The sequence below is a fragment of the Aulonocara stuartgranti genome (assembly GCF_965226115.1).
Source record: "Aulonocara stuartgranti genome assembly, chromosome: 6".
Lineage (NCBI taxonomy): Eukaryota > Metazoa > Chordata > Actinopteri > Cichliformes > Cichlidae > Aulonocara > Aulonocara stuartgranti.
The window spans coordinates 40,053,200-40,077,766 of record NC_138944.1 but is presented as its reverse complement, the minus strand read 5'-3'; the positions used below and the strand labels follow the sequence as shown (position 1 = coordinate 40,077,766).

Sequence of the window (24,567 nt, the reverse complement as noted above, 5' to 3'; positions counted from 1 at the left end):
TAACTGGTAAACAGGCCTGTAACAGAAGATGAAAGATCTACATAACTACACCTCTGATCATAACACTGTAACTGCTTCAGCAGTTATTCTGGTGCTGCATTCTTTGGAAATCTATAGGTCTTGAATGTTGTTGTTGAAGAAGTTTCTGTCTGTGGGGTTTCTATAGCATTCCATCTGTCCCAAGCTTCTGTTCACATGCACAGGGTTGACTGAACATGTGACCAAACATTTGTCTCTGTCTTTTCAAGTGTGAACTCAACTTTAAGCTGTGACAAAAACTATGCTGACCAACCGGCCCATCATGTTGTTTTTGTGCATTCTTATGAACAACACCCCAAAGTGTTATTCTCTTTGTTATTGTTCCAGTAATGTACTTTAAAGAAAACTTGTAATTATATATGGTAACAACCAGATTACATTTGTTTTTTTTAAATGTTTATTGAAGTTATGCATAAAATAAAATGTACATCATTTAGCTTCCTTAGTTTTAAAACTCATATAAGTACAGGGGAGCATAGTAGTCTAGGTGTCTGCCATCACGTCAAGTACTTTTCCTTCACGCAGGTTTAAGAAAAAAGAGAAAAAAATAACAAACAAAAAACAAACAAACATAAGTACAGATAGATGTAGTTTGTAACTATATACATCCAGAGAGAGGGCAGTCGAAAACCAACACACTCAGTAGCAGATGGTGACATAAATAGCATTAGTATATGTTACTTTAATTAAAAACAAACAAACAAACATTTAAACATCTATTCCTTCAATGGTGAATATCAGCAATATCTGGCCATACAGATATTGCCATTCTTCTTCTATAATCACCAGACCCCCCCCCCCCCCCCCATCTTTCTTTTATGTACTTCGCTGAGTGATTGCTGATATCATGAAGATTCTTGTATATTTGTGAGATTACACTTTTCTTAATTTCTGACTTATAAGCATTTATAAAGAGTTGGGTAAATGGCCTCACTGCAGTGGTTATTTGGTTTTTAATGTTTCGAGTATAGCCAGATACATTGAAACAAGTATTTCTTGAAAATAAAAAATGAAACTTTGTAATAATATCCATATAGTGGCCAGCTTGTTAGGGATTTCACAGCTGACAGCTGTGTAAAATGACACTGACAAGAGAACAACGTATCAAGGCAACATTTGAGAGAGTAAAGTTGTGTTTCCACAGAAAAATGACAATTGAAGGAGACTTCAAACTTGACATGCACCTTTGTTCATGTTTGTTAATTAAGAACCTTTGTCACATGTTAGTGCACATGTAATTCTGACATACAGAACACAGAGTTCATATTTCTGCTATAAATCATATCTTTCTAACGCTGTTACTTGATAAGGAATCCCTTAAGTATCAAGAAAGTCAACAGTGTAATGACAGTACTGATAGTTTAAACAAATGGCCACAAGTCAGACTTTTTGATTACATGCTGATCACCTACAGACCCCCTGTTTAAAAGTTGTTCTAATCTTCGATGTCCATTTAACGATCCTAGCCATGTGCTGAGATCTGATTGGTACGTCCCAGATTGTACAACAACAAAATATCAATATCAACAACAAACATGTGTAACAAATTTCAGTTTGTTCATTATTTCGCTGGGGGGAAAGGGATTTAAATTAATATACTGAAACAGAAAACACACAAAAAGCATGAAACTGTATAAAAATCTTTCTGTCAAAGGTTTTTGATAATATTACTGTCGCGTGTATGTACAGTTTGTGCGTGACCACACACACACACACGCTCAGTGAGTACGTTGGAACGTGATGACGTCGCATGTCTGTAGGTCGACGCAGGGTTAGTGGAGTTGTTTGGGCTGTGAGAGGAGAGATCCGTAGCTGGCAGTGCTGGGAGGGTTTCAATTGATGTTGTTGCTTCTGGGCCGCACGATTCCGTTGTCATTCGCCCAGAGTCACTACTTGCTGCCAATCCTCACTGTCGAGGCTCGTTGTAGCCAGATCCGTGTTAATAAAACTCAGAGCGATAGCCAGCATTACACACAGCACCGTCTTCGTGAGCTCAAGCAACCAAAATATAGGAACCATGCCCGAAAGGAGGCCCTTCGTACGGCTACCTACTGACGTTTACCCCGTCAACTATGGTTTGTCTTTGAAGCCTGACCTGATCGACTTCACGTTTGAAGGCAAGCTGGAGGCTTTGGTGGAGGTATGTTGACCACGACACCCCCGTAGATACACAAATGGATTTATCTGTGCATGGCGGGGATCTCGTTATGTAATCTGACCAGCTAACGTTACCAGTTGCTAGCTAATTACGACAAATTGTTAGCCACTAGCCCACTAGCTGTCATTATTGCACGCGTTAGCTAATGTAAGCTGCAACGTGTTAAATGTTCTGACGGGCTCAATTTGGCCGAATTAAACCAGTGGATGAAAAAGAAACAACCACGTTATGTTTCTGTGACTAACAGTAAGCTGATCCGGACTAGCTAGCACAACAGTCCCGTGCCGCAGAGTTGCACTCTCATGTTAGCCTAGCTACCTGTTAGCCATCTGCCAGTGGCAGGCAGTGCGCTAAGTTGAGGAGCTTGGTGAATACCAGCGACGGTAACCTCTCGTAGTAACATCCCATTGCTTTTGAAGATGATACTTAATAATTGGCGATTCGCGAATTTGGTAGAGCGCTATCTAGCACCCAGCCAATACTCACTAGTGTTTGCTAAATCATGGCAACATCGTGTAGCCCCCTCCCACCCCAGTCCCACTAATACGGTTGAACTAGGTGAAGTTGTACATTAACACAAACTGTGAGGACAGTAAAATGACAAAGTTTTAAAAGTCCTTTCGGTACGTTTGCTACTGTATCTTGTGCTCACTTGTATCTATCGATAAAATGGCTGTACTTTGTAGACTGGATACTATGTAGGACGGAAAAAGCGACTCTGTTTGTTTAACTTGTGTATAAATGGTCCCATTGTCCAGACACCTGTTGGTTGAGTGTGCTAACACCTGCGCCTGGTTGTAAACAGTTACTTAACGCACATTTTCACAGCAATCAAGTCAGATCACAGACGCTGTCTAAACATGCACCATTTCCAAGATTAACCTTATATGCTTTATGATATGCTTACACCACTAATGGTAGTGTAAAGTGCTTCATTGTCAGGAAGAGTCATCTGTTAAAAAGATTAACAAGACACTGGCAAACCTTTGGTACAAAAGGGAACCTGGAAAAACAACACAACAAATGTTTACATGACGTAATAGCCAACCATTAATTGTGCGCAAATTCTATAAGGTGTTGTTGCAAAAGCGAAGCACAGGTACAGTTTTTTCCATGAAGAATCCTGGACAACTTGGGTTTTTATGCAAACTGATTAACTGTGACATGGTTTGCCCATTAAAATTAGACTCCAAATGCCTTTAAAGAGTTTGCTTTTTTTTAATTGGTAAAATGACCAGTTCAGATTTGGTAGACAAACAAACTTGTACACAAGTACTGTATACTCTCAGCTTCCATGTATCTTAAATAACATTACCACAAACTGTGAATGTTTGTGGTTTTCCCTCTATGTTGGGGATTAACGTCTGCTTTTTGCACACAACTCAGAGTCCCCTAGTTGTGTTTTTGTTTTCATTTCCCTTCACTAACTATTGTTTCCCTTCAACGCTGTATTTTTTATCTGTACATTAGATTTGCTGTGTTTGCAATCTAAACAGGTTCAATTTGAATTCACAATCACTGGTACGGTTTGGTCCATTGATGTAGTTCCAAAATTAAACTTGAACTCTTCCTGATACTTGGATGCAGCTGCTGTGATTTACTGAAAATGTAGAAATTAAGGCACAGCAAAGAGTCTAAGTTGACGTGTTTTATGTCAATATTTACAGGTTACACAAGCTACAAATCAGATTGTGATGAACTGTGCTGACATCGACATCATCACAGCTTCCTTTGTACCACAGGGAGGAGAAGGTGGGGGTCAGACTCAGGGAAACCTTGTTTTTGCTTTTATAAATGGCATTGTTGTGAATAGCATTGTCACTTCTAGCCATCTTATTTGATTTCAGGATTGAAAATTCTTAATAGCATCATTCCCCAAAGCCAACAGCGTGAGTTCTCAACATGTTCTGATCTTCTTTTTAAAATTTGTCCCTTTTAGAAATTAATGCGACGGGATTTAACTACCAAAATGAGGATGAGAAAGTCACCCTTTCATTCCCTAGTGCTCTACAGAAAGGTAAGAAGAGACTGTTGGCTGTCCCTGCTTCTGAAGCAACCGTCTGTATGACTGTTAAGAACAACAAGGACGATCATGCAGATGATCATTACTGTTATTATTCACCTCCCCTGTGGTGATGGCTGTACAAACAGTGTGTCTCTCTCTGTGCACGTCACCCCAGGCTTCGGCACATTGAAGATCGACTTTGTCGGGGAGCTGAACGACAAAATGAAAGGATTCTATCGAAGTAAATATACATCTCCTACTGGAGAGATTCGCTATGCTGCTGTCACACAGTTTGAGGTGAGTGAGTGGCCTCAATGAAAAATACTTGAAGTTGTGTGTATTGCTTAACACTTTAGTTGCCTGTGTTGCAAAACAGAGGCATGCAAGTCATGTGGCTGTTTTTGCTATTCAGAGTGGTCTCTCACAGTTTGTTCTATTTGATACGCTCTAGTTTTGCTTGTCAGAAGTTGGCCAATTAAGCACAGACACTGACCAGGACACCTTTATCAGAACCCACTGTGCAGGAAATCAGGCTGTAATTTACATGCAGGCTTTTCTTCTGCAGCGGGTGCAGCTTGAGGATAAAGAGGATCTTTCTTTATACGGATGCATTTTGGCAGATTGTTTCTTTTTCACCTCAAAGTAAATGCTGTAAAAATGTCCTATACACTCAAAGTATTTTGTGCGTGCCAAGTTTTTCTGTATTTGCTTGTGATAATTTCTGCTAAACACAGTCACTGATCGAGTGAGACAACTATCGAAAAGCTCACTCAAGTGTGCTTTTCCTTGTTCTCATGTTGGGTTTTTCAGGAAGCAGTTCTTGCACCACTTACAGTAACTTAACAAGTTGTCATCAACTCTATTTTCTTCACTTCACATAACTCTCACCTGTTCCTCTGCATGTGAGTTCGTGAGGAGCTACACTCACAATTAAAGAGAAAGAAAAAGTGAAAATTTTCACACTCGGCTGAAGTGAAACAAGTGCAAAAAAATCTATGCAGATCTAATTTCCTATTATTCAGCGTACCTATCTTGCTTCTGTTTGGATTTATTTTCAAAGAAATACTTATAGTGTATACGATATGCTTTAAGAAGATGGGATAGCTTAAGTAAAGGCCAGGGTCTCATTTGTGATTAAAATGATGACTCCAGTCAGCTGTTCACAAAAAGGGAGCAGTGAAAGTTGAGCTTGAGAGCGAAGTTCGACCACACTCGCTCAAATGCATCCATGCTTGTATACTTACGTCAGTCACTCCAACTGGCCAAGCTTGTTGGTTTGGGAAACATAGAACTGTCATTTATCTAAAAGAAGCATATGCCATAGGTATGTTTCTGTACATCAGGAAACAGGTTACATGACCACGCCAAAAATGTTCAGTTGAATTGTTTCCTGCTAAAAATAAGTGTAGTGTGACAGCCTGTCACTCTGCAAAAATGAAGGCGTGTATAGATAATTATGTATGTTGGTTCAAGTTTCTATTTGTGACAGTTACTGGTAAACTTAATGTTTACATTAAGTTTACCAGAAGTGAAGTCTGTTGCAGCTGGTGTCACACAAAAAGACCAGAAGGTGGAATATGAGAGGCTGTGTGTGATCTGAAGGTAAACACAGCCTGGCCTCGTCTGGACCCAACACCTCGTCTCACAATCTGTCCTTTTCCCCTCTGCCCCTCACACCCCTGTTTCTCCAGGCCACGGATGCTCGCAGAGCTTTCCCCTGTTGGGATGAGCCAGCTATCAAAGCCACCTTTGACATCACTTTGATAGTTCCCAAGGACCGAGTAGCCTTGTCAAATATGGTACGTGTCATATGTCCACTCCTCCCTCCGAGGAAGTGTCGACCCCACAGTGACCAAGTCACTCTCTGCTGCCAGGGTTCCTTTATGCATGTCTGTGTTTTCCCTCCTTTCTTTTCCCTCTCTTTTTTCTGTGTAGCTTACATAACAGAGGGCAGACAGTCACTGTGTACTCTTCCTCTGGCTAAATATGAACAGCTCTGTGTGAAGTCTAACTACTGTATACATACAGTTTTGTCACTATAAGGAAATTTTAGTAAGTATCATGTGTTTATTTTGTATACTGTTTTCTGCTATTTTAACTGATCGACTTTACAGCCTAAATGAATCAGACAGCATCATCTGGCTCTGATTATTTCAAACGCAGCGCCCCTCCAGGCTGACGCGGTCCATCTGGGCAGTGACCGTGAAGTTAAATTTGGCTCTTTCTGACAATTTAATACGAATGACATTAATGCACTCTTTCTTTAATAATGACACTTTTATGGCTTCTTTTAGTAGAAAGGATAAAAAATAGTTGTAAATAAATGGAAAGAAAAAGAAAGACAACTGTAATCATAGGACCCCGGATAATGGTATTAATTGAAAGACTAAAACTGTCATGCAGTTATGAACTGCGCACAGACATAGGCTACTCCATCTCGGGACCTTTTTGTGTTACATGCCTGCTGCAGTTTATTTTCTGCTTTGACCTCTAAAGTTGTGAGAACAATGTTATTTCTGCAGTCGCTGTCAACTCTTTCAAAATGTGTCCTACTCAGTATTTATTTAAGACGATCGTTTATTTGTGAACTTGGCAATAGAGCAGAATAGAACAGATTAGAATAACCCTTTTTGTAGAGTGTTAGGGTTACTTTTGGGATAAACCAAAGGGTTTTGATTTATACAGTCAGTTACTCGTTGCTTCTATATTTTGTCAATCAGCTGGTTAAACGGAGTCATTTTCAGTACACACTTCAGCCATATTCACTTCTGAGAATATTTAGTTTTTTAATTTTGCATCGATCTTCTCTCCAGAATGTCATTGATCGAAAGCCACACCCAGATGATGAAAACCTTGTCGAAGTCAAGTTTGCCACCACGCCCATCATGTCCACATACCTTGTAGCTTTTGTCATTGGTGAATATGACTATGTGGAAAGCCAGTCATCAGATGGTGTAATGGTACGCGTCTATACACCGGTTGGAAAGGCTGAACAAGGGAAATTTGCCCTGGAGGTAAGGCTGTTGTTGAAACATACCACATTTACAGAGCTGAACCCAACCTGTCGCTTTATTCACTGCATAATTTCTTTACCTTGAAGTAAAAAGTTTGTCCGTAAGCAGAATGAGAAAACAGACAAATTAACCAGCGTTTATATGACGTGGATCTGCTGGATGGTTACTGACACAGAATCAAACACAAGTGCTTTTCCTTTTTATTTTCTTTCATCTTTTTATTGCAGGTTGCAACTAAGACCTTACCTTTCTACAATGACTACTTCAGCGTTCCTTATCCGCTGCCTAAAATTGATCTCATAGCTATTGCTGATTTCGCTGCTGGTGAGTAGCTCTAGGTTCTTACATGTGGAAGTTTGGAAATGGTTAAAGTCGAACTGAAACACTTTCTTCTTCCTCCCATTCAGGTGCCATGGAGAACTGGGGCCTTGTTACCTACAGGTAAGCTTTACAAAACACAATAAGATATTTTAACTTGGCTAAATTCAGAGTGAGTGTGTCCATAGTATTTATAATGAATAGGCATGTAATAATAGCATAACTACAAGCAGATAAAGTCTGTTTCCACCCAGGATATAATTTCTAGAGGCTGTGGCTCAGATGGGAGATTTTCCATCTCTCTGTTTTCTGTCATTGTAAATGTAATGTCTTTGGGTCTTGGGCTGTTAATTAGAATAAACAAGCACTTTGAAAATGTTTCTGTGAAGTCTATGAAATTGTGGTTTGCAGCCTGCTCTGACATTTATAAACTATGTGATTAAACATGAGTGTAATCAGGCTTTAACAGTTGTTAGACTCATTTTTCTTTATGGATGACGGCCCTAATGGCTTTTTAATTGCTTTGTGCTTAGCTGAATGTGCCACCACCTGTTAGGTATTCAGCTGCTATCTGATTTGCACAGAGCCGCATTCATCTAGCATCCTCAAATAGATTGAAGTGCCTTGATAAACTGCACAGAAGGCGATGGGACTGTAGACAGATGAGCGAGGGCAAAGGTTGCAGACGAATCGTCGACCTTCAGCCGTCTTTGTATTAACCTCGAGTTTCTGCTGTTTTCAGGGAGACGGCATTGCTCATTGACCCGAAGAACTCCTGCTCATCCTCCAGGCAGTGGGTGGCACTGGTGGTTGGACATGAACTTGCCCACCAGTGGTTTGGAAATTTGGTCACCATGGTAAAAAAAAAGCTATAAACTGACACCAGTTACACACACGCAGAACAGAAAATTATGTATTCCTGTTAAAAGCGTAACAAATGTAGTAATAACAAAACAAAAACACGAACTGGACGATATTTTATAAACTAAGTTGAAGAAGACAAAATGTAAATCTCTGGAGAAATCAGTCAATCTTATTTATTTGGTCTTAATCTCTAAACTGTCCTCAGGTGTTTGGTTACACAGTCCTTCAATTCACGGCATTAAGAAAATGTCTCGACGCTGCACTCTCCATAAGAATGTGAAACTCATATCAAGTATTTGATTTGTATCTCAAGATATTAGAAAAAGTAGTGCCTGACTTATTTTTTTGTCATGCTCTTTATGCATACTGTATAAATAGATATGCATATGACTTAAAATATCTGTATATGTAATGTGTTTATAATACATTAAGTCATTTTTACACCATTATATAATATTATCATTTATTTTTGTCATATCTTTATTGTAATTTTCTTTTATACAACAGAAAGCAGATATTTAATGAACATAGCTGTCACAATGATACAAAAAAATCTTGCAAGTAATAGGGACAGGATTCCCCCTTTTTTCATGAATAACCTCCGCCTCCACTCCGTATGTTCATCTATGGCTTCCAGATATTCAGAAAGTCCCGTTGTTTGCCCTTGGCAGTGTATATTAGGCTACGTTCACACTGAAGACGAAAGCGCATCAAATATGATTTTTCTGACCCTATGCGACCCATCTATCCGATCTTGGTGTGACAGTGTGAACGGCACAAATCCGATATTTTCAAATCCGATCTGGGTCACTTCCGTATGTGGTGCTGAATCCAATACATATCCTATGTTTTAGAAAGTGACTGCTGTGTGAACGGTCAGGTCGCATTAAATCTTTTACGTCACTGACACAAGACAGACGCTAATTATCTGCTCCGGAGAAGACATGGTGAACGCTTCCTGGCCATCCAGTGTAGATGTCAGTGAAACTGTTGGGAAGACAACGTTGGAGAAACGTGAACATTTTCTTTGTACTGTATAATCTGCAGATTCTGACAGAAATCTGCAGCTATCCTTTGAAGCAGCGCTCCTCTAAAACAGTAATAAGGATCATTATTAGGTTATTTACATTATTATGTAAATAACCTAATAACTTAAAGCAAAATTGGGAAACATGAAGTCCGAAGTCTCTTTATATTAAGGCCATCAGTCAAACAATACTGTTGCTCTGGGTCTAAACAGAGCGCGTTGTGTGTGACGTCTTCTTTTGCGCATGCGGCCGCTTTGAGCGTTCACACTAGAGCGCGTTTGCTGTCACATTTTATTTGTAGCGTGAACAAGCAGACAAAAAAATCGGATTTGATCAAAAAATCTGAATTGAGCATTAAGACCTGCAGTGTGAACGTAGCCTTACTCTTTCCAAGCCTGGAGAATCTGGAATTTCCTTCTTTCAGAGTCCCATGGAAGGTGCATCCATACTCCAACATAGTGCATTGGCTTTTCTGGCTTGAAGTAGTCCACAGTCTAGTAATTTGGTCTGCTTCTTTTATTGAGCTACGTACTACCCTGCTTGAGCTCTTCTTGTTACAGGTTGTGGTTATCTTCATTTTTACCTGCTCTAACGAAGGAATTTCCTATGATTTGTGGATAAATTGATAGATATCCAAACGTATGTTAGCCTTTAATGTAGGTAATGTAGCTTTGGGGTGCAGTTTGAAGATGATCGTTTTTAACTAGAGTTGCAACGATGTGAAGGAACTTTGTCCATAATGGGAAACAAACGAGTAAATGTTTCCTTTTTTACCTTTGGGAAACTCGTCGTGCTTCAGGAACGACTGTAATTTGTTTGGTTGTGCTCCGTTAGTTTTGAAGGACTTGGAGGACGGTCTCGTCTTAGTGCCTGTCTGTGTTTGTGTGCAGGAATGGTGGACCCATCTGTGGCTCAATGAGGGGTTTGCATCCTGGATTGAGTATCTGTGTGTGGACCACTGCTTCCCAGAATATGACATCTGGACTCAGTTTGTCTCGGCCGACTACACCCGCGCTCTGGATCTGGACGCGCTGGACAGCAGCCATCCCATAGAGGTGAGCTTTGAAATCCAAGATGTATGCAGGGAGTCACTTAAAAAAACTTTTTGTCTCTTTGGAGGAAAAAAGTGATTTTATTGATACCATATCGCTAGGGTGTAAGCCCACCTTAACATCTGGATTTCACATTCACAACTCACATAATCTTTTCCAGGGCTCTAGACGAACTTTTTGCCATGGGCGTACCGGTACGCCTAACTTTAAGAAGTTAGGCGTACCGGCACAAAAGTTAGGCGTACACAAATTTTATAATAATTTATATAATATAATGTGTTTTTCTGGATACACTGTGCTTTTTCAGCATTCAAAGATTGATGCCACCGTGTCAGAGCACTGGCTATGAATTTCAGAAGGATCAGGCCTTAACAGAAAAGTGAGCAATAGTTCTTTTCCTATTACAGCTACATCCACGTCTGTGGTGCCTAGGCTGCTCACTAGGGCTGCGTATCATCACTGATTTCTATAATCCATTCGATTCCGGTTTTTAAAGTCCCGATTCGATTCAACTTGGCCTCAGACAGTCAGAAATATTATAATTCTGATCATTTATCAGCACTGACTTCATCAGAATTGTGAACATCACAGCAGATGCCTTTGTGTGAAGGTAACTGAGAATAAAACACAGGAAAACATGAAGGAGATTTTCCTGGTCTGGCTTTTTATAGCAGATAACCTTAAAAATATTCTACAATGTTCTGCATATAAAGTTTAAATTCAGTATTGAATAACAGAAAAAACAGGCTTTCTTGTCCGAGGTCATTTAAGTGAAAAAGAAAAAGACAGCAGCCACAGCGCTGTAAACAACGGTAGACTGGTGGGTAATAAGCCAATGAATAATACAGAAAACAGAGATTGGAGACGGAAACTGTTCTTGAAGTACAGAGAGAGAGAAAGCGAGCTAGCTGTGCATGGAGTGTGATTTTAATAGTCGTGGAAGCAAAACAGCAAAATTCATGACGACATTGATCAGATGTGAAGCGCAGTTTGCTGCTTCTTTTGCTGCTGGCTCGGTGAATTTTGGCTGGAGAGACAAAACCTGCAGCTCAGAATCAGCGCAAGAAGATGTAATCACAGCGCGGACCTGACGCATCAGGATCGCTGAGCTCCGACAGCGTGTCCGTCTACGGGCCGGCGGGTGAGAAAGCTGAGAAAGACAAAGCTGATTCTGATGCGTCGGTCTGTGTTTACGTCTTTGTGTGGAGTCCGTGTACCTGCTCTCATCTGCTGTTTGGTTGTTGAAATGGTTTTGTGAGCGTTAATCTGAGAATCTGGCGTTTCTGGCAAAACACAGTTATATTTAAAAGTCGATTCAGGGTTTAATGAATTGATATCGCTTTATTCAAGCTACTCACCTCCCACTTCCACTTTCAACTGGACCACGGCCAATCAGAGCGGTCCCGCCCCTTACTATCTCTGATTGGTTTAGTCCACGATAGGGGCAAAATGTGTGTCTGTTGTTGACCACAGGGAAGGTTGCAGATTTTTTTTTTTTTTTTTTTTTTGCTACCTGAACAGTTGGTCGCACAGGTGCAACCAACTTTTTTTTTTAGTCGCACCACTGAAAAATTTGGTCGCATTTGCGACCATATTGGTCGCACTCTAGAGCCCTGTTTTCTTAATTACTGAGTGTGTTGAAGGACAGATAAAATTAGATGTATTAAGGTCTGTGTGTGTTGCTGTGTATGGCCTTCTGTCAGCTTTGTAACACCCACTTATGGTTTTGTGTTTTGCTCTCAAGGTGAATGTGGGCCATCCATCAGAGGTCGATGAAATCTTTGATGCCATCTCCTACAGCAAAGGAGCATCTGTGATTCGCATGTTGCACAACTACATCGGAGATGAGGTTTGTTGTCTGATGTGGTATCTGTCGTCGTTTCCAGTCTGATGTTTAATATTTATGAATGTACTTGTCTTTCTCTTTCGTTGAAGGACTTTAGGAAAGGAATGAACGCCTATCTTTTGAAGTTCCAACATAAAAATGCATCAACAGGTGAGCGCACATGCAGGAAATACTTCCCCTTTACGTCAAGTTGTTGTGTGGAGTCACTCTTTTGACTTCTTCCTGTCTCCCACAGAGGACCTATGGGACTGTTTGGAACAGGCCAGTGGGAAACCCATTGCTGCAGTGATGGGCTCATGGACCAAGCAAATGGGCTTCCCCATAATAGCCGTCGACCAGGAACAGGTGAGCTGTCTAATCTGATTGTTTGACTCAGGTCATGCACTTATATTTGTTGAAGTTGATTTTGAAACTGGCCTAAACCAACACAGTGACATGAACACATTCATTCTACACCTACAGTTTTCTAGTTGAGCGTTTGGTTCTTTTCTGCTGTGACATTCATGCGTGCCTTGACTGTGATATTCATGATATTATTTTTAGCAAGGTGATGACTGCGTCCTCAAGATATCGCAGAAGAAGTTCTGTGCCAGTGGACCACATAATGGTGAGTGTTTGTCACGGACATGTCCAAAAAATGTGGATTTACCAAATCCATTAGATGCAGTGGTTAACAGATTCAGTTAGCAAGCGTAAGGTCACTGGTTCAATTCCAACCCCTTCAGGGTTGTGTCAGGAAGTGTATCTGGCTCAAAAATGTGCTGAATAAGAAAATGTGTAGCTGCCTGTTGTGGGAATCCCTTGTAACAAGGGAACAGCTGAAAGTAGCTAGCTAGCTAAATGTAGACCTAAGGTTGCTTTTTAATGAGCTAAAAAAAGAAAAACACTTTGAATCTAATCCTCCTGTGGTGGCTCCATCATTTGTCTGCTGAACAGAAGAAAACTGCCCCAGCTGGATGGTCCCCATTAGTATTTGTACCAGTGAGGACCCCAAATGCACCAAGCTCAAGGTTCTGCTGGACAGACAGGAGACCACCATCACTCTGAATAGTGTTGGCCCAGACCAGTGGATCAAGGTGAGGTCCCTAAGCAATAATATCCTGCACTGAAAATGATGCCACCACCAAAACGGTAAAATACTTCAGCCAAAAAGTTACAACCCCAGATTTTGCAGCAGATGATACATGTTTACAGCCATGTGCAAAAAATCAGATTGGACCTCTGCCGGTTTCAGTCTTCATGACAAGTGTACAGGGGTTACCCTGCATTTTAGCTTCAATAACGCTTCAAAATAGGGGTGTGGCTACTTTGGCTAGCACATGGATCCTGACACAGTCTGCTAGATTTCTTTGGTAATTTAAGTTTTGTGGTGTTGATATCATTTTAAGCATTTTAATGACAAATTCTATGATATACTCTGGGGTTGTTGTACTAATGGCCCATCTAAAAGTCTAATATTTTATCTTTACATAACCTTCTGTATACATATATAAAGATATCTGAAGCAGTAGTATTAATTTTCCTGTAGGCCAGAGTGCATTCCAAGATATGCGTAGTAAGACCTGAGTGAAGATGTCATTTGCGTTTGTAAATTGCTCGATTGTGTCATTTCGACCCTTGCAACAGCTGCAGACTGAGTTTAAGAATTAATGAGAGAAGATGCGTCAGTCTGTCGTCTTTTCATTAAAAGTAACTTTTAAAGTTGAAATAAAGTTAACAGACTGAGCTCCTTATTGTCAGCTGGAAGGACGAGCTGTAAGCATCACAGAGTCAAATAACCCAGTTCACTCTCAAAGGAACAGGTTAAGCAGCTATATTTATTCTTTTGTGTGGTCATTAAAATAATGACCACGGTGTAAATTGGCAAGGACAACGATGGACTTGTTCAGCTGCTTATAAATGTGACTTGCAAATTAACAGTTCCTCAGGAAGTAAGCATGGTAAATGCTTTTAAATGGGTCAGTGCTTCACAGCTGATGCAAACAATATGTTGAAATCCCATTACTGCTAGATCTGACTATAGGTATCCAGTGCAGTTTAGAGTCAGTAGTGGAGAATAGTGATTGGAGGCCTGCTGTTCACTATTGTCTCATTTTTATTCACCTAAGAAATAATTCACTCATCACAGCAAGCTTATTGTTGATTATTCTCTTGATAGTGTGTTATTCTGATAGTGTGTAAGGCTCAGCACTCAGTGTAAAGGGTAAAAATGTTAAGAGCCCAAATTTCCCACAGTCTGACTCAGACTTGTCTTTCTGCTGTTTTCCAGATCAACCCCGGCACTGTGGGCTTCTATCGCATCCAGTACAGCTCGTCCATGCTGGAGAGTTTGCTCCCAGGCATCAGAGACCTCAGCCTGCAGCCTGTGGACCGACTGGGACTGCAGAATGACCTCTTCTCCCTTGTAAGCCACACACACAGCTGGGAAACAAAACAATTAAAGAATAGTATTTCCTTCATTTTGTTCACAGCAGAATGTAATTGGCTGCAAAGCTAACTGCTTGTGAATGTAGAAAGGAAATCCACTCCCTTCCAGAGTAAACAGCCACCTGATTTACAGTACAAGGGAGCAGGAAGAGTGAAGAGAAAATGTGGGACATGAACGTGGAAAAAACAGATAGTCAAACAAGTACAACTGTTTCTTATTGGTAGATTTATGTATTACACGATCTGAAATTATAATCAAAGAGTGGACCTGACTAATTGGGAATAATGAGCAGATCTAGCTAATGAAGCTCGTTTTTTCTGCTTTGTGTCTCTTTTTTAAAGCGGCGCATTTATTGTGTCTTTAATCAAGCTCAACAGTTTTCAGCTAGAAAGAGACAAAAGTGTTTTCTAATGACCGGTTTTGTAACACTGTCAACTTCTATTAGCAGCATGTCTCTGTATGCCTCCATCGATATTTAATTTAAAATTGTGAATGGCTTATGATGTATCTTTCTCTTAATTATTGTGAACACTTCTGAACACAATGTTTTTAGAGGTCAGTGACAGAAGCAGATTTTTCCAGAGCTACATGGCCCTCATGTTGAGCTTCTAGACACTAAAGCTGGTAAAAAGTAAATTTGTGATTGACTCTCGGTATCATCACCTTGAAGATAAATATAAATATCTCTGACCCTGGATTTAAATGAATACTGAGCTAATGTGTTGCATTACTGTAAATTTCACCACATTACTGGAAACTAATCAGTTTATGTTGCACTAAACCTAGTGCCTAGTACAGTATTTCCTACAACCTTTGAATAACATAATTAAACTTGAATTTGTTTGCGAGACATTTGACAAAAGCGTAACTTGAGCAGCACCGCATGTTTAAAAACTGCAAAATGCACAAAGGTCGACAGATCGTCACTTCCCGAGCAGTCCTTACTTTGAATAACATTACAGCCTCCTGGTTTTTAAACATCTTTCTCCACCTCTGAGTCCCACGTTACCATTTTTCTCTCTTTGGGAAATCCAGCAGCTATACATTTAGCTAGCAGATTCCTTTTTTGGCAACTTGCATAGAAACATTGTCTGTTTGGTATTTGTTGAGCAAAATGAAATGACCTGCTATCTAAGATATTATTCTGTTTGTGCTCACGAAAAGTGCTTTTTAGATGGATCAGCTCACAGAGATGTGTTGAAGCTATAAGCTGGCCTTGGGATGTCATTACTTTCCTATTACTGAGCCAGTATCACCATGTTGTTACTGGGAGCAACACCAGGCTGCAAAATGAACTCTTTGATAGTAATATACATTAATCTGGCTATGAGATCTAAATAGTCATTACTGAAGGTGCTGGAACCTGGTTCCAGATTCTTCTGGCCCACTTTAACTCCCAGCTATCACATTTTATGTGATTTGATTCCAAGCTGACTTGGTTTTGTTGTAACAAGTTAAACGCACTGGCAAACTCTTCATTCGTCCTCTGCTTCCTTCCCACTGGCTCAACACAAAGTGGTTTTGGATTCATATCAGACCTTTATGCTTCCTTCTTTACTCCTACACAATCTGCAGCTTTATCAAAGGATTGGAATTTTCCTGAACTTTATTGCAGGCAAATTAGATGTTGACACTGTGTGATAGGAGTAATGTTCACAAGATCAAACGGCGGCTAATCATAAATCTGTTCAGTTGTTCTGCTTTGAAAGCGAACAACTCAACAGGTTTTGTGCGTCTTCATTAAACTAAAACTTATTGTTTTGCACGTTAAAAACAAGCTCATGTGGACGTGCTGGCCGTATGGTGACAAAAAGTGCTCGTTTGTTCATATCTCTTCTCTTTTTGGAAACATATTCTAACCCTGAGCTCAAACATGCCACACACAGTCACTTTACTGGAAAAGCATTTCTTCTGACCCTGAGGCAGTTCAGGAAATGGATCCACGTTTCTTAGAAAAAAATCCATTCTTCGTTTTCTATGAAATGCTTTATTGTTAGTGTTAGTACCATTGTTGCACAACTTTTCCTTTGCACCTGCAGTTTGAGACTTCAAATGTGGTTATAAAGTAAATTTTCGTACAGAAACCTTTCACCTTGAAAAACTATAACATCCACCATGAAGCACAAGGCTTTCATCCTGCCGGGATGTTTTCGTTTCTAATTGATTTGTGGCCTCAGTCTCGTGCAGGGATGATCAGCACAGTGGAGGTGCTGAAGCTGATGGAAGCCTTTGTCAATGAGCCCAACTACACAGTGTGGAGTGACCTGAGCTGCAACCTGGGAGTGTTGTCTTCTCTGCTGTCCCACACCGACTTCCACGAGGAAATCCAGGAGTTCATCCGGGACCTCTTTACTCCCATTGGCCTCAAGCTCGGCTGGGACAGTAAACCGGGGGAAGGTGAGAAGGCGTTGTAGAGAGATTGCATTCAAGGTGTTCACATCTTCCTTAGAGCCGCTCCATTCCTTTCTTGTTATTAATATTAAAATTGAGAGTAGTCTTGTGCAGGAGGAATGTAGAGAGTAGGAAAGTAAAATATTTGACCTTTATTTTCAAACTTGAAAACGTTTTGGTACAAAATAGCAGTAGAAAAAAAAGCTTTTCTTTTTTTTAGGCCATGAGAGAAGCTACCCTGTTATCAGATGAGCTTTTCGGTTACTTGAACTGAACCATATATAACTCGGAACTGTTTGTTTCCACTGTTTCTGCTTTGGAGACAGGTCGGATAAGATGACTGACTGAAATTAGTGTGAAAAAGCTCTGTCCATGAGTAATGGAGTAACCTAAGGGCTATTTTTGTGTGCTACAGGTCACCTGGATGCTCTGTTGAGAAGCCTGGTTCTGGGGAAACTGGGTAAGGCAGGACACAAACCCACACTGGAAGAGGCCCGGCGGAGATTCAAGGATCACGTGGATGGCAAGCAGGTTTTACCTGCGGACCTGAGAAGTCCGGTAAGCTGAGCTTGTGCAGGCACTTTGGCAACGAACAGTGTCAGATGGTATTCACACTGATCAGTATGTTTTGCTTCAATTTGCTAAAAAATAAATCAGATTAATAAAACAAAAAAGTTCAGATTTTAAAATGTGGACATTAGGCTGCAGTCGGGTCTTGCTTGAGCTGAAGATCTTCTTCCACCATTATTTTCTCTTTTTTTAGTATGTTAGGCTTGTTTACTCAGTGAAATAGCCTGCGGACACACACTATGTAAGTCTGTAGTAGTTGGCAGTTCCAGTCAGTCATTTGCACACTGACTGTGGCAAGAACTAGTGAAAAACCCCAAATCTATCTATAAATGAGCCTTCCTGAGTTTTTGTAGTTCATATGTTGTGCTTATATCTAACTCCATATTATGCTGACTCTACTAGAATAACTATTTGACAGTTCAACTTTGAGCCTTATTTATCTCATACTGAGCGTTGGTGCGGCCCCTCAGAGCTCTATATTATGAAGGAAACTCAACACAGATGCGCTGTCTTTGAGCGAGTGAGCTCGACAAAACCTAAAACCCATTTGGAGATGATGGTTATCAACAAGCTGTTAAGAAGAGCTTCATAATTCAGGCTCTCTGCGCCTCGTATTAAAAGGGGCTTTTGTTATTTTAAAGTCTGTAACTCTGGAAATCTCTTTAGCTTGGTATGGCTTAACAACTTGGGCAAATAAAAGGTATCCCCCAGCAGAGAAGCTATATGCTACTTAAACATGCATATATTACATTTTTGAAACACATGTTTTTATACTTTATGTTAATCTGCTGCTGTCTCTTACACATTAGGCATTATAGCAGAACATACACAGAGAAAACTGTCAACCAATAAAATAAATGTACTTGAAACATGCTGTAAATCAAAGAATTAGTGAAACTGGGCTCTTCCAGCCAACTTTGAACTGAAACTCTGAACATAACTTGCTCCTAACAAGGTTACATGTTCAGCATAAGTTACCATGAGGATTTAACCAGGTAAAAACAGAGCCGCTCTCCTCACACAGACAACTGGCTTTAATCTGGTTTTATAGTGCACTCCCCAGCATGTCAGCATGAAACGAGCAGTCTTAATTTTAGTCCACAGTGCTCATGATGACCTTTTATTAGCAACGTCTATTCTCTGTGACATCATACAGAGCCAACGGTATTTTAAAAAAACGCTGTTTGTCGTGAGCATGCACTGTACATATAAAGCATCTTACAGTACAGGAGGTGTGTTCTGTAAGGAGAGGAAAACGGTATGTTTGACCTCCAAGACGACGCCACTGTCACTGGCGAGGTTTGATTGTGAAGATTTGGGTAGAATTTCAATAAAGTGCTGGTCACATGACCTTAGGTCACCTGATCTTTGGTAAAAACGTCACTTTATAAGGGGTAAGATTGTAGGTGCTTATCGCAGACGGGATCAGAAGCTTTCATTTGATTGAAAGTGATTAGAAGATACATGCCGATGGGAAAAAACCTTGAAGGCCCAACAAAATACAGTATAGCAGCATCACCATACTACAGTAATTCAGTTAAACGTTATTAAAGGATAATGTCGAAGCATCTTTTTGCCCACAGGTGTATCTAACAGTATTGAAGCATGGAGATAGTGCTACACTGGACACGATGCTGAAGGTAAAACTACATCATGTCTCCATCTTACACTGTGAAGCTTTGAGTGACGTACTCTGTGTCATTTAGCACCAATAATTCCAAAGGAGTTGGATCTGAGTGACTGTAGTTGGGTACTCACGGTCACATTGTGTCTTTGTCACTACTCCCTCAGCTCCACAAGCAAGCAGACATGCAAGAGGAGAAGAATCGAATCGAGCGAGTTCTCGGAGCCATCTCTGCCCCTGATCTCATCCAGAAAGTGCTCAACTTTGCCCTCTCGGTACATAAGACCGTTTAATTGCCGGCTCTCAAGCGTAGTTTTATTTCTCAGGATACAGGAAAAGAAAGGAATGGCGTTTACTTGCAATCATGGTCAAATAAAAAGACCCAGGGGTGTTTTTATTCTGCAAGCTTTTTCGTATGTAACCCTGAGTCGTGTTTTTAGTGTGACTCAACTTATAGATTAGAGTGAGTACAATTTGGAGCATTGGCTTTAGAAAAGTGTTGCATTTGGCTTTAAGTCCCTGTCAGTGCTGAAGTTACTGTCAGCTCAAAACTAAAGGACGTTACAGTTAAAGCTGCTTTACATGAAAACTGACGGTGGACCGATAAAATTGGATGTTGTGCTTTCTTGTTACAGCTTTAAAGGAGTTGTAGAAAAGTCTGATGATTCTCCAGCTGCAGTGTGATGGAGGCCAACATGGCTTCTGTCAAATACCACAGCAGCTAATTTAGTTCTCTCTGCATGTTCCCGTCCCAACAGGAAGACGTTCGTCCCCAGGACACGGTTTCAGTAATCGGGGGAGTGGCAGGAAGCAGTAAACAAGGACGGAAAGCTGCCTGGAAGTTTGTCAAGGATAACTGGGAGGAACTTTATAACCGCTACCAGGGAGGATTTCTCATATCAAGGCTTATCAAGGTAGAGAAAGGGCCTGAGGTTTACAGTTTCCTGAGGTTTTCTGGTTATTTCACTGTAAAATACACACACACGCGTGTCTATGCTTTTATGTTTTATTTCATAACTTGGAGTTTGTGTTCGGTCAGGCTACAAATATTTGAATCAGAATCAAAATGTCTTTATTGTCATTGTCACAGGTACAACAAAATTAAAAATGACATCCGTTTTATTTGTTTGTAGTCTGCTCACGTTTGTCTTATTCGTGTCTTTGCAGCTCACAGTCGATGGATTTGCTATTGATAAAATGGCTGTGGAAGTCAAGGTGAGCGCTCCCTCTTGTGGGATTTAATTAAATTATATTAATTTTCCAAGTTAGGAAATGAATGGTACAGGGAATGGTTCTTGTGCATTGCTTTTCTACTCAAAGTGTTTTAGCTGTACTTCTACTGTGTGGTGAAATAAACAAAGAGAAAAAAACCCAACAGGGTGGATGATTGGATCCTTGCCGCTGATGACCAATCCAGCGTTTTAGGTTAGACTTTGACCCAAAAAGGCTGATAGGTGATTAAAATATTAAATTCCTGTCCTGAAGTCAGGGTCTGTGGCTCTGAGTATCAGGCAAAAATTCAGATTTTGAGAAAACAGTGTGGGTTACTCCATGTGATATTTCCCACCCCATCATATTTCCATCTAACTTTAACAAACAAAGCATCCTTTGGTGTCTTTGGTAGTTGCTTATTAGTTGCTTATTTGCTCTAAGTGGAATTGTAGTTGAAATCGATGCACGCCCACTTCACTCTGCCAGCTGCTACTTTACTCGTTGCCTGCTTGTCTCTGCCTGTTTGCCCTGAGCAACTTCAACCCTACTGCTACGAATACACAAGCATTTTCCCAGTCCAGATTTCTAAATGAGGAAACTGGAAGTCTTATGGAAAATGTTGGCACATGAGAGAAATGCAGATAGAATTCCAAAAGGAGGTTGTAAAAGTGGTTCATGAAGAAATCGAAACTCCACTTTATATACAATGTTATTCTTTGTAGGAGGTTCTGCTTTATTATCTAGATTCTGCAGTGTGATTGTAAATTCAGTTTATTAATCTGATGTGGTGTTATTGTTACTGATATGATGCAACAGGGGGTTTAAGGGTTTCCTTCCTTTCTGTCCCTGCAGAGTTTCTTTGAGAGTCACCCGGCGCCAGCGGCCGAGCGTACCGTGCAGCAGTGCTGTGAGAACATCCTCCTCAATGCCGCCTGGCTTAAGCGTGACGCAGAAGACATCCACCAGTATCTACTCCAGCGCAAAGCACCCCCTGTCTGAACTACCAACCCTGTCGCCCCCACTCCCTACCCCCACCCCCAACTACAGACCAGAGCGGGAGACCAGAGGGTACTTTGCAGCAGGCTTCATTTCTCTAAAGAAACTGCAAGAAACAAGAAGACAAAGCCAAGAATTGAACAGTGTGTTGGAAACACAGACTCTTTTTACGTTAACAAGCAAAATTCTGTTTAGACAGACCAGGAATGTAGTTTTATCCCCATTCTGCCCATCAGCAGATGACCCATCTGTTAGTCAGCACGCAAGTTTTAAGTCTCGCAAGCACCTCGACCCTCGAAATGATCGCCAACCCTGCTAACGGTCACATGACCAGCCCGTAAACACCCCTTTATCCACTTTGGCTCGTAGCTGAGAAAACTGTGAACCCTGTCCTCCTCTTTCCTGCTGTCGGCCATTCTGAATGCATGAAGTGTCTGAGGTTTGTTTTTTCTTCTTTTTCCTCCCTGCATTTGCTGCTTTAATTATACCACTTAGTCCTCCTTGCTGTGATACTTTCCCACATCCTTGTTTCTCTCACACGTTCCTCCTGGTCTTCCTTCACTTTTGGGCGCTGTGATTGGGTAAACTAAAAAAAACAACCTGGGCAGAATGGGGTTAATAACCATAGTGTGTGTTGTAGTTTCCAACAGCACTGATTCTACATTGCTAATAAATGGTTAGGACGAGGTGAGCAACGCTAGCATGGTACTACATTATAAATTGTATAATGCAAGCATTATTTTATTTTTAAGTTGTTTTGTTTTTGTTGCCAGTATTCCTAGCAAAGAATTAAATGGAAAGGTTCATGGATACCTGTTTCCACTCCCCCCAGGAAGAAAAAAACAAACAAACCTCAAGCTTGTTTGTGTTGAGCAGAGGTTGTGTAGTTAAAATCATCCAGATTCTTTATCCTTCTCCCACAATGAAATGACGGTCCAGGCGTGTTTTTATAAAAGCGATGCAGTTATATATTTAAATGTTGCGATAATCCTGTTATGTGAGGACAAGGAAAGAAAAAGATCACAACACTACTTACCGGGGCCTTTTCTTTCTGAAGTAAAATCCTGAAACGCCTCTCCGTAGGGTTGAGAATCCAGCGAGACCCAGTTCGGACTTTTGCGGGCACGACACATCGACGTTGACCCTGCCGTCGACCTCGGAAGCCTTAAACCGGTCGACCGGTTTTGCAGTAAATATTCAGCACTGAAGCGGTGATCATAGGGGACTTCCTCATAAACATCAAATGGATCTAATGTGACAGATTACACAGACTTGTTGAACGAGTATATCTATTATAGAATTTACAATTTGATGTTTTTTTGGAAACATACCAACGAGTCGTCTAACCTGTTGTCGAGACCCCGCCCCCTCCCTTGGAACATTTGTTGTTTTTTGGGGTTTTTTTGTTTTGTTTTGGGGTTTTTGTTAAAAAATACAGTTGGTGTTCATTAAAGTGGAAAAGGATTATAAAAACTAATGATGTGAAATCAGTACATGTTGAGTTTTATGAGTGAGGGGGTGAGTGTACGTAAGAATATCATTTTTAGCTCGTGCAGCTCCTGTTCCTGTTAACCCTAGCCAGTTTTTTCTTTTCTTTCCTAGTTTGAATTTATAGTATTGTATCAAATCAAACGCACTGAATAATTAATTTCCTTTTTTGAAAAGGGGGCCGTTTAAAAAGGGGACTGCCTGAATGTGTGTGCCTGCTCACAATGTGGCTGAGCATCTTTCTTGAGCACAACTCAAACATGTGTCGCTGAAGTCATTTGTCACAGGAAATTAAAGAGAAAACATATATACAAAAATGAAACATGTCCAGCTTTGGATGATCCAGGGAGCTGTCAGTTCACTGGTAACTCAAGCTGAAATATGAGAATTGCTTTCCAAATTTTACTCAGGTGCTCAGCAATAGATCTGCAAAATCTGAAGCCGGTGGTTTGAACAGATACTTTTCAACTTACGAGTAAGCTTGTTTCTTAGAAGCAAATTACAACCAGACAACGAATGCACACCAACTGCTTAACTCCCTGAAACTAGATTTATTAAAGGTTAATTCTGATAGAAAGTTAAAATCACATTTTGGTTTTTAGTAAAAAATACCTGTGTTCTCTGAACATGCAGATGTTTAAATTACTCTGATTGTAGTTGAACATGAGGAGCAAATGTAAATATACAGTTTATTAAAGTAACTGGTGTCTGTCCATTAAGGACAATGTTCAGGGGCTTTTACAAAAAAAAGGCTTTCTGGGAAGCTTATTGTAGTAACATTCATCATTCATCAGCAGAGCTTGGTTATCATCCAGGCACTAGAAACCTAAATGACAAAAGGACGTATGATGGCAAAGCCGCGAGATACAGAGGTAGAGCAATATGGGATAGAGACTAGCAGAGTAGAGCCTATACATAGCTGTTCTACATTTTTATGGCATTTTAAACTATATTAATATTGTCTGCATATTTTAAGCCCCTTGGCATCAAGGTTGAAAGGTTGTACACTATTCAAAAGCACCAGACCTACTGAGTCTCAGTGCAAAGCATTTTAAGTGTCTTCCACTTACCTAGTCATAGGGTGAAAGGCAGGGTACACCCCAGACAAGCTGCAACTGCATCGCAGGGCTGACAGATATTTAACCGCTGGTGCTGATTACTGCACCACTGTACCAGCCTTTTTATTTGCAAATTTATTCTTTCAGTTTTTTTCAGTTTCTTAAATTTCTATACTCTCTGTTTTCCATACTTATGGCTGTGGGTCATTATCCCATATAGCATAAAAGAAATACACCCTATGTGTTTAATATGTTTAAGGAAAAAGAATATATTGCATATGTATGGCCTTAAAGTGACCTAAAGCACTACCTGAAATAAAAATGAGTAATTTAATCTGGCCTCATTATCTGTTTGTCATTCAGCTGAGTCCCAGTTTAAAGAGAAAAAAAAGGTTCGCTGTCTAGGACTAAATCCATGTGTGGAAACGGGCCCATTTTGAACCTGTTCATTTGCCACCTTTTCTAAAAAATACTTG

General features: G+C 40.4%; 1 protein-coding gene across 2 annotated transcripts; it reads left to right on the top strand.

Moving 5' to 3' along the window:
- The first annotated feature begins 1,736 nt into the window (after positions 1–1,736).
- On the top strand, positions 1,737–24,425 carry npepps (aminopeptidase puromycin sensitive). Of its 2 annotated transcripts, none has more exons than XM_082536076.1 (23): positions 1,737–2,179; positions 3,865–3,949; positions 4,137–4,214; positions 4,378–4,499; positions 5,894–6,001; positions 7,016–7,216; positions 7,444–7,540; positions 7,624–7,657; positions 8,277–8,391; positions 10,317–10,481; positions 12,223–12,327; positions 12,414–12,474; positions 12,560–12,669; positions 12,868–12,931; positions 13,264–13,400; positions 14,594–14,728; positions 16,930–17,149; positions 17,559–17,701; positions 19,297–19,353; positions 19,505–19,612; positions 20,096–20,251; positions 20,505–20,552; positions 21,402–24,425. In XM_082536076.1, exons 1-23 carry the CDS (start codon positions 2,057–2,059, stop codon positions 21,546–21,548), a joined length of 2,619 nt encoding a protein of 872 aa, XP_082392202.1. In that variant the 5' UTR covers positions 1,737–2,056; the 3' UTR covers positions 21,549–24,425. The 2 variants fall into 2 exon arrangements, with proteins under 2 accessions (XP_082392202.1, XP_082392201.1); XM_082536075.1 differs by having other exon boundaries at positions 1,738–2,179; positions 13,261–13,400.
- Positions 24,426–24,567: the final 142 nt, after the last annotated feature.

Excerpts from the sequence above, each read along its gene's own strand:
- npepps (XM_082536075.1), top strand. The coding sequence starts at position 2,057 with ATGCCCGAAAGGAGGCCCTTCGTACGGCTACCTACTGACGTTTACCCC. Across the intron at positions 4,215-4,377 it reads CCCTAGTGCTCTACAGAAAG|GCTTCGGCACATTGAAGATC; the intron begins GTAAGAAGAGAC and ends ACGTCACCCCAG. Across the intron at positions 7,658-8,276 it reads TGGGGCCTTGTTACCTACAG|GGAGACGGCATTGCTCATTG; the intron begins GTAAGCTTTACA and ends TGCTGTTTTCAG.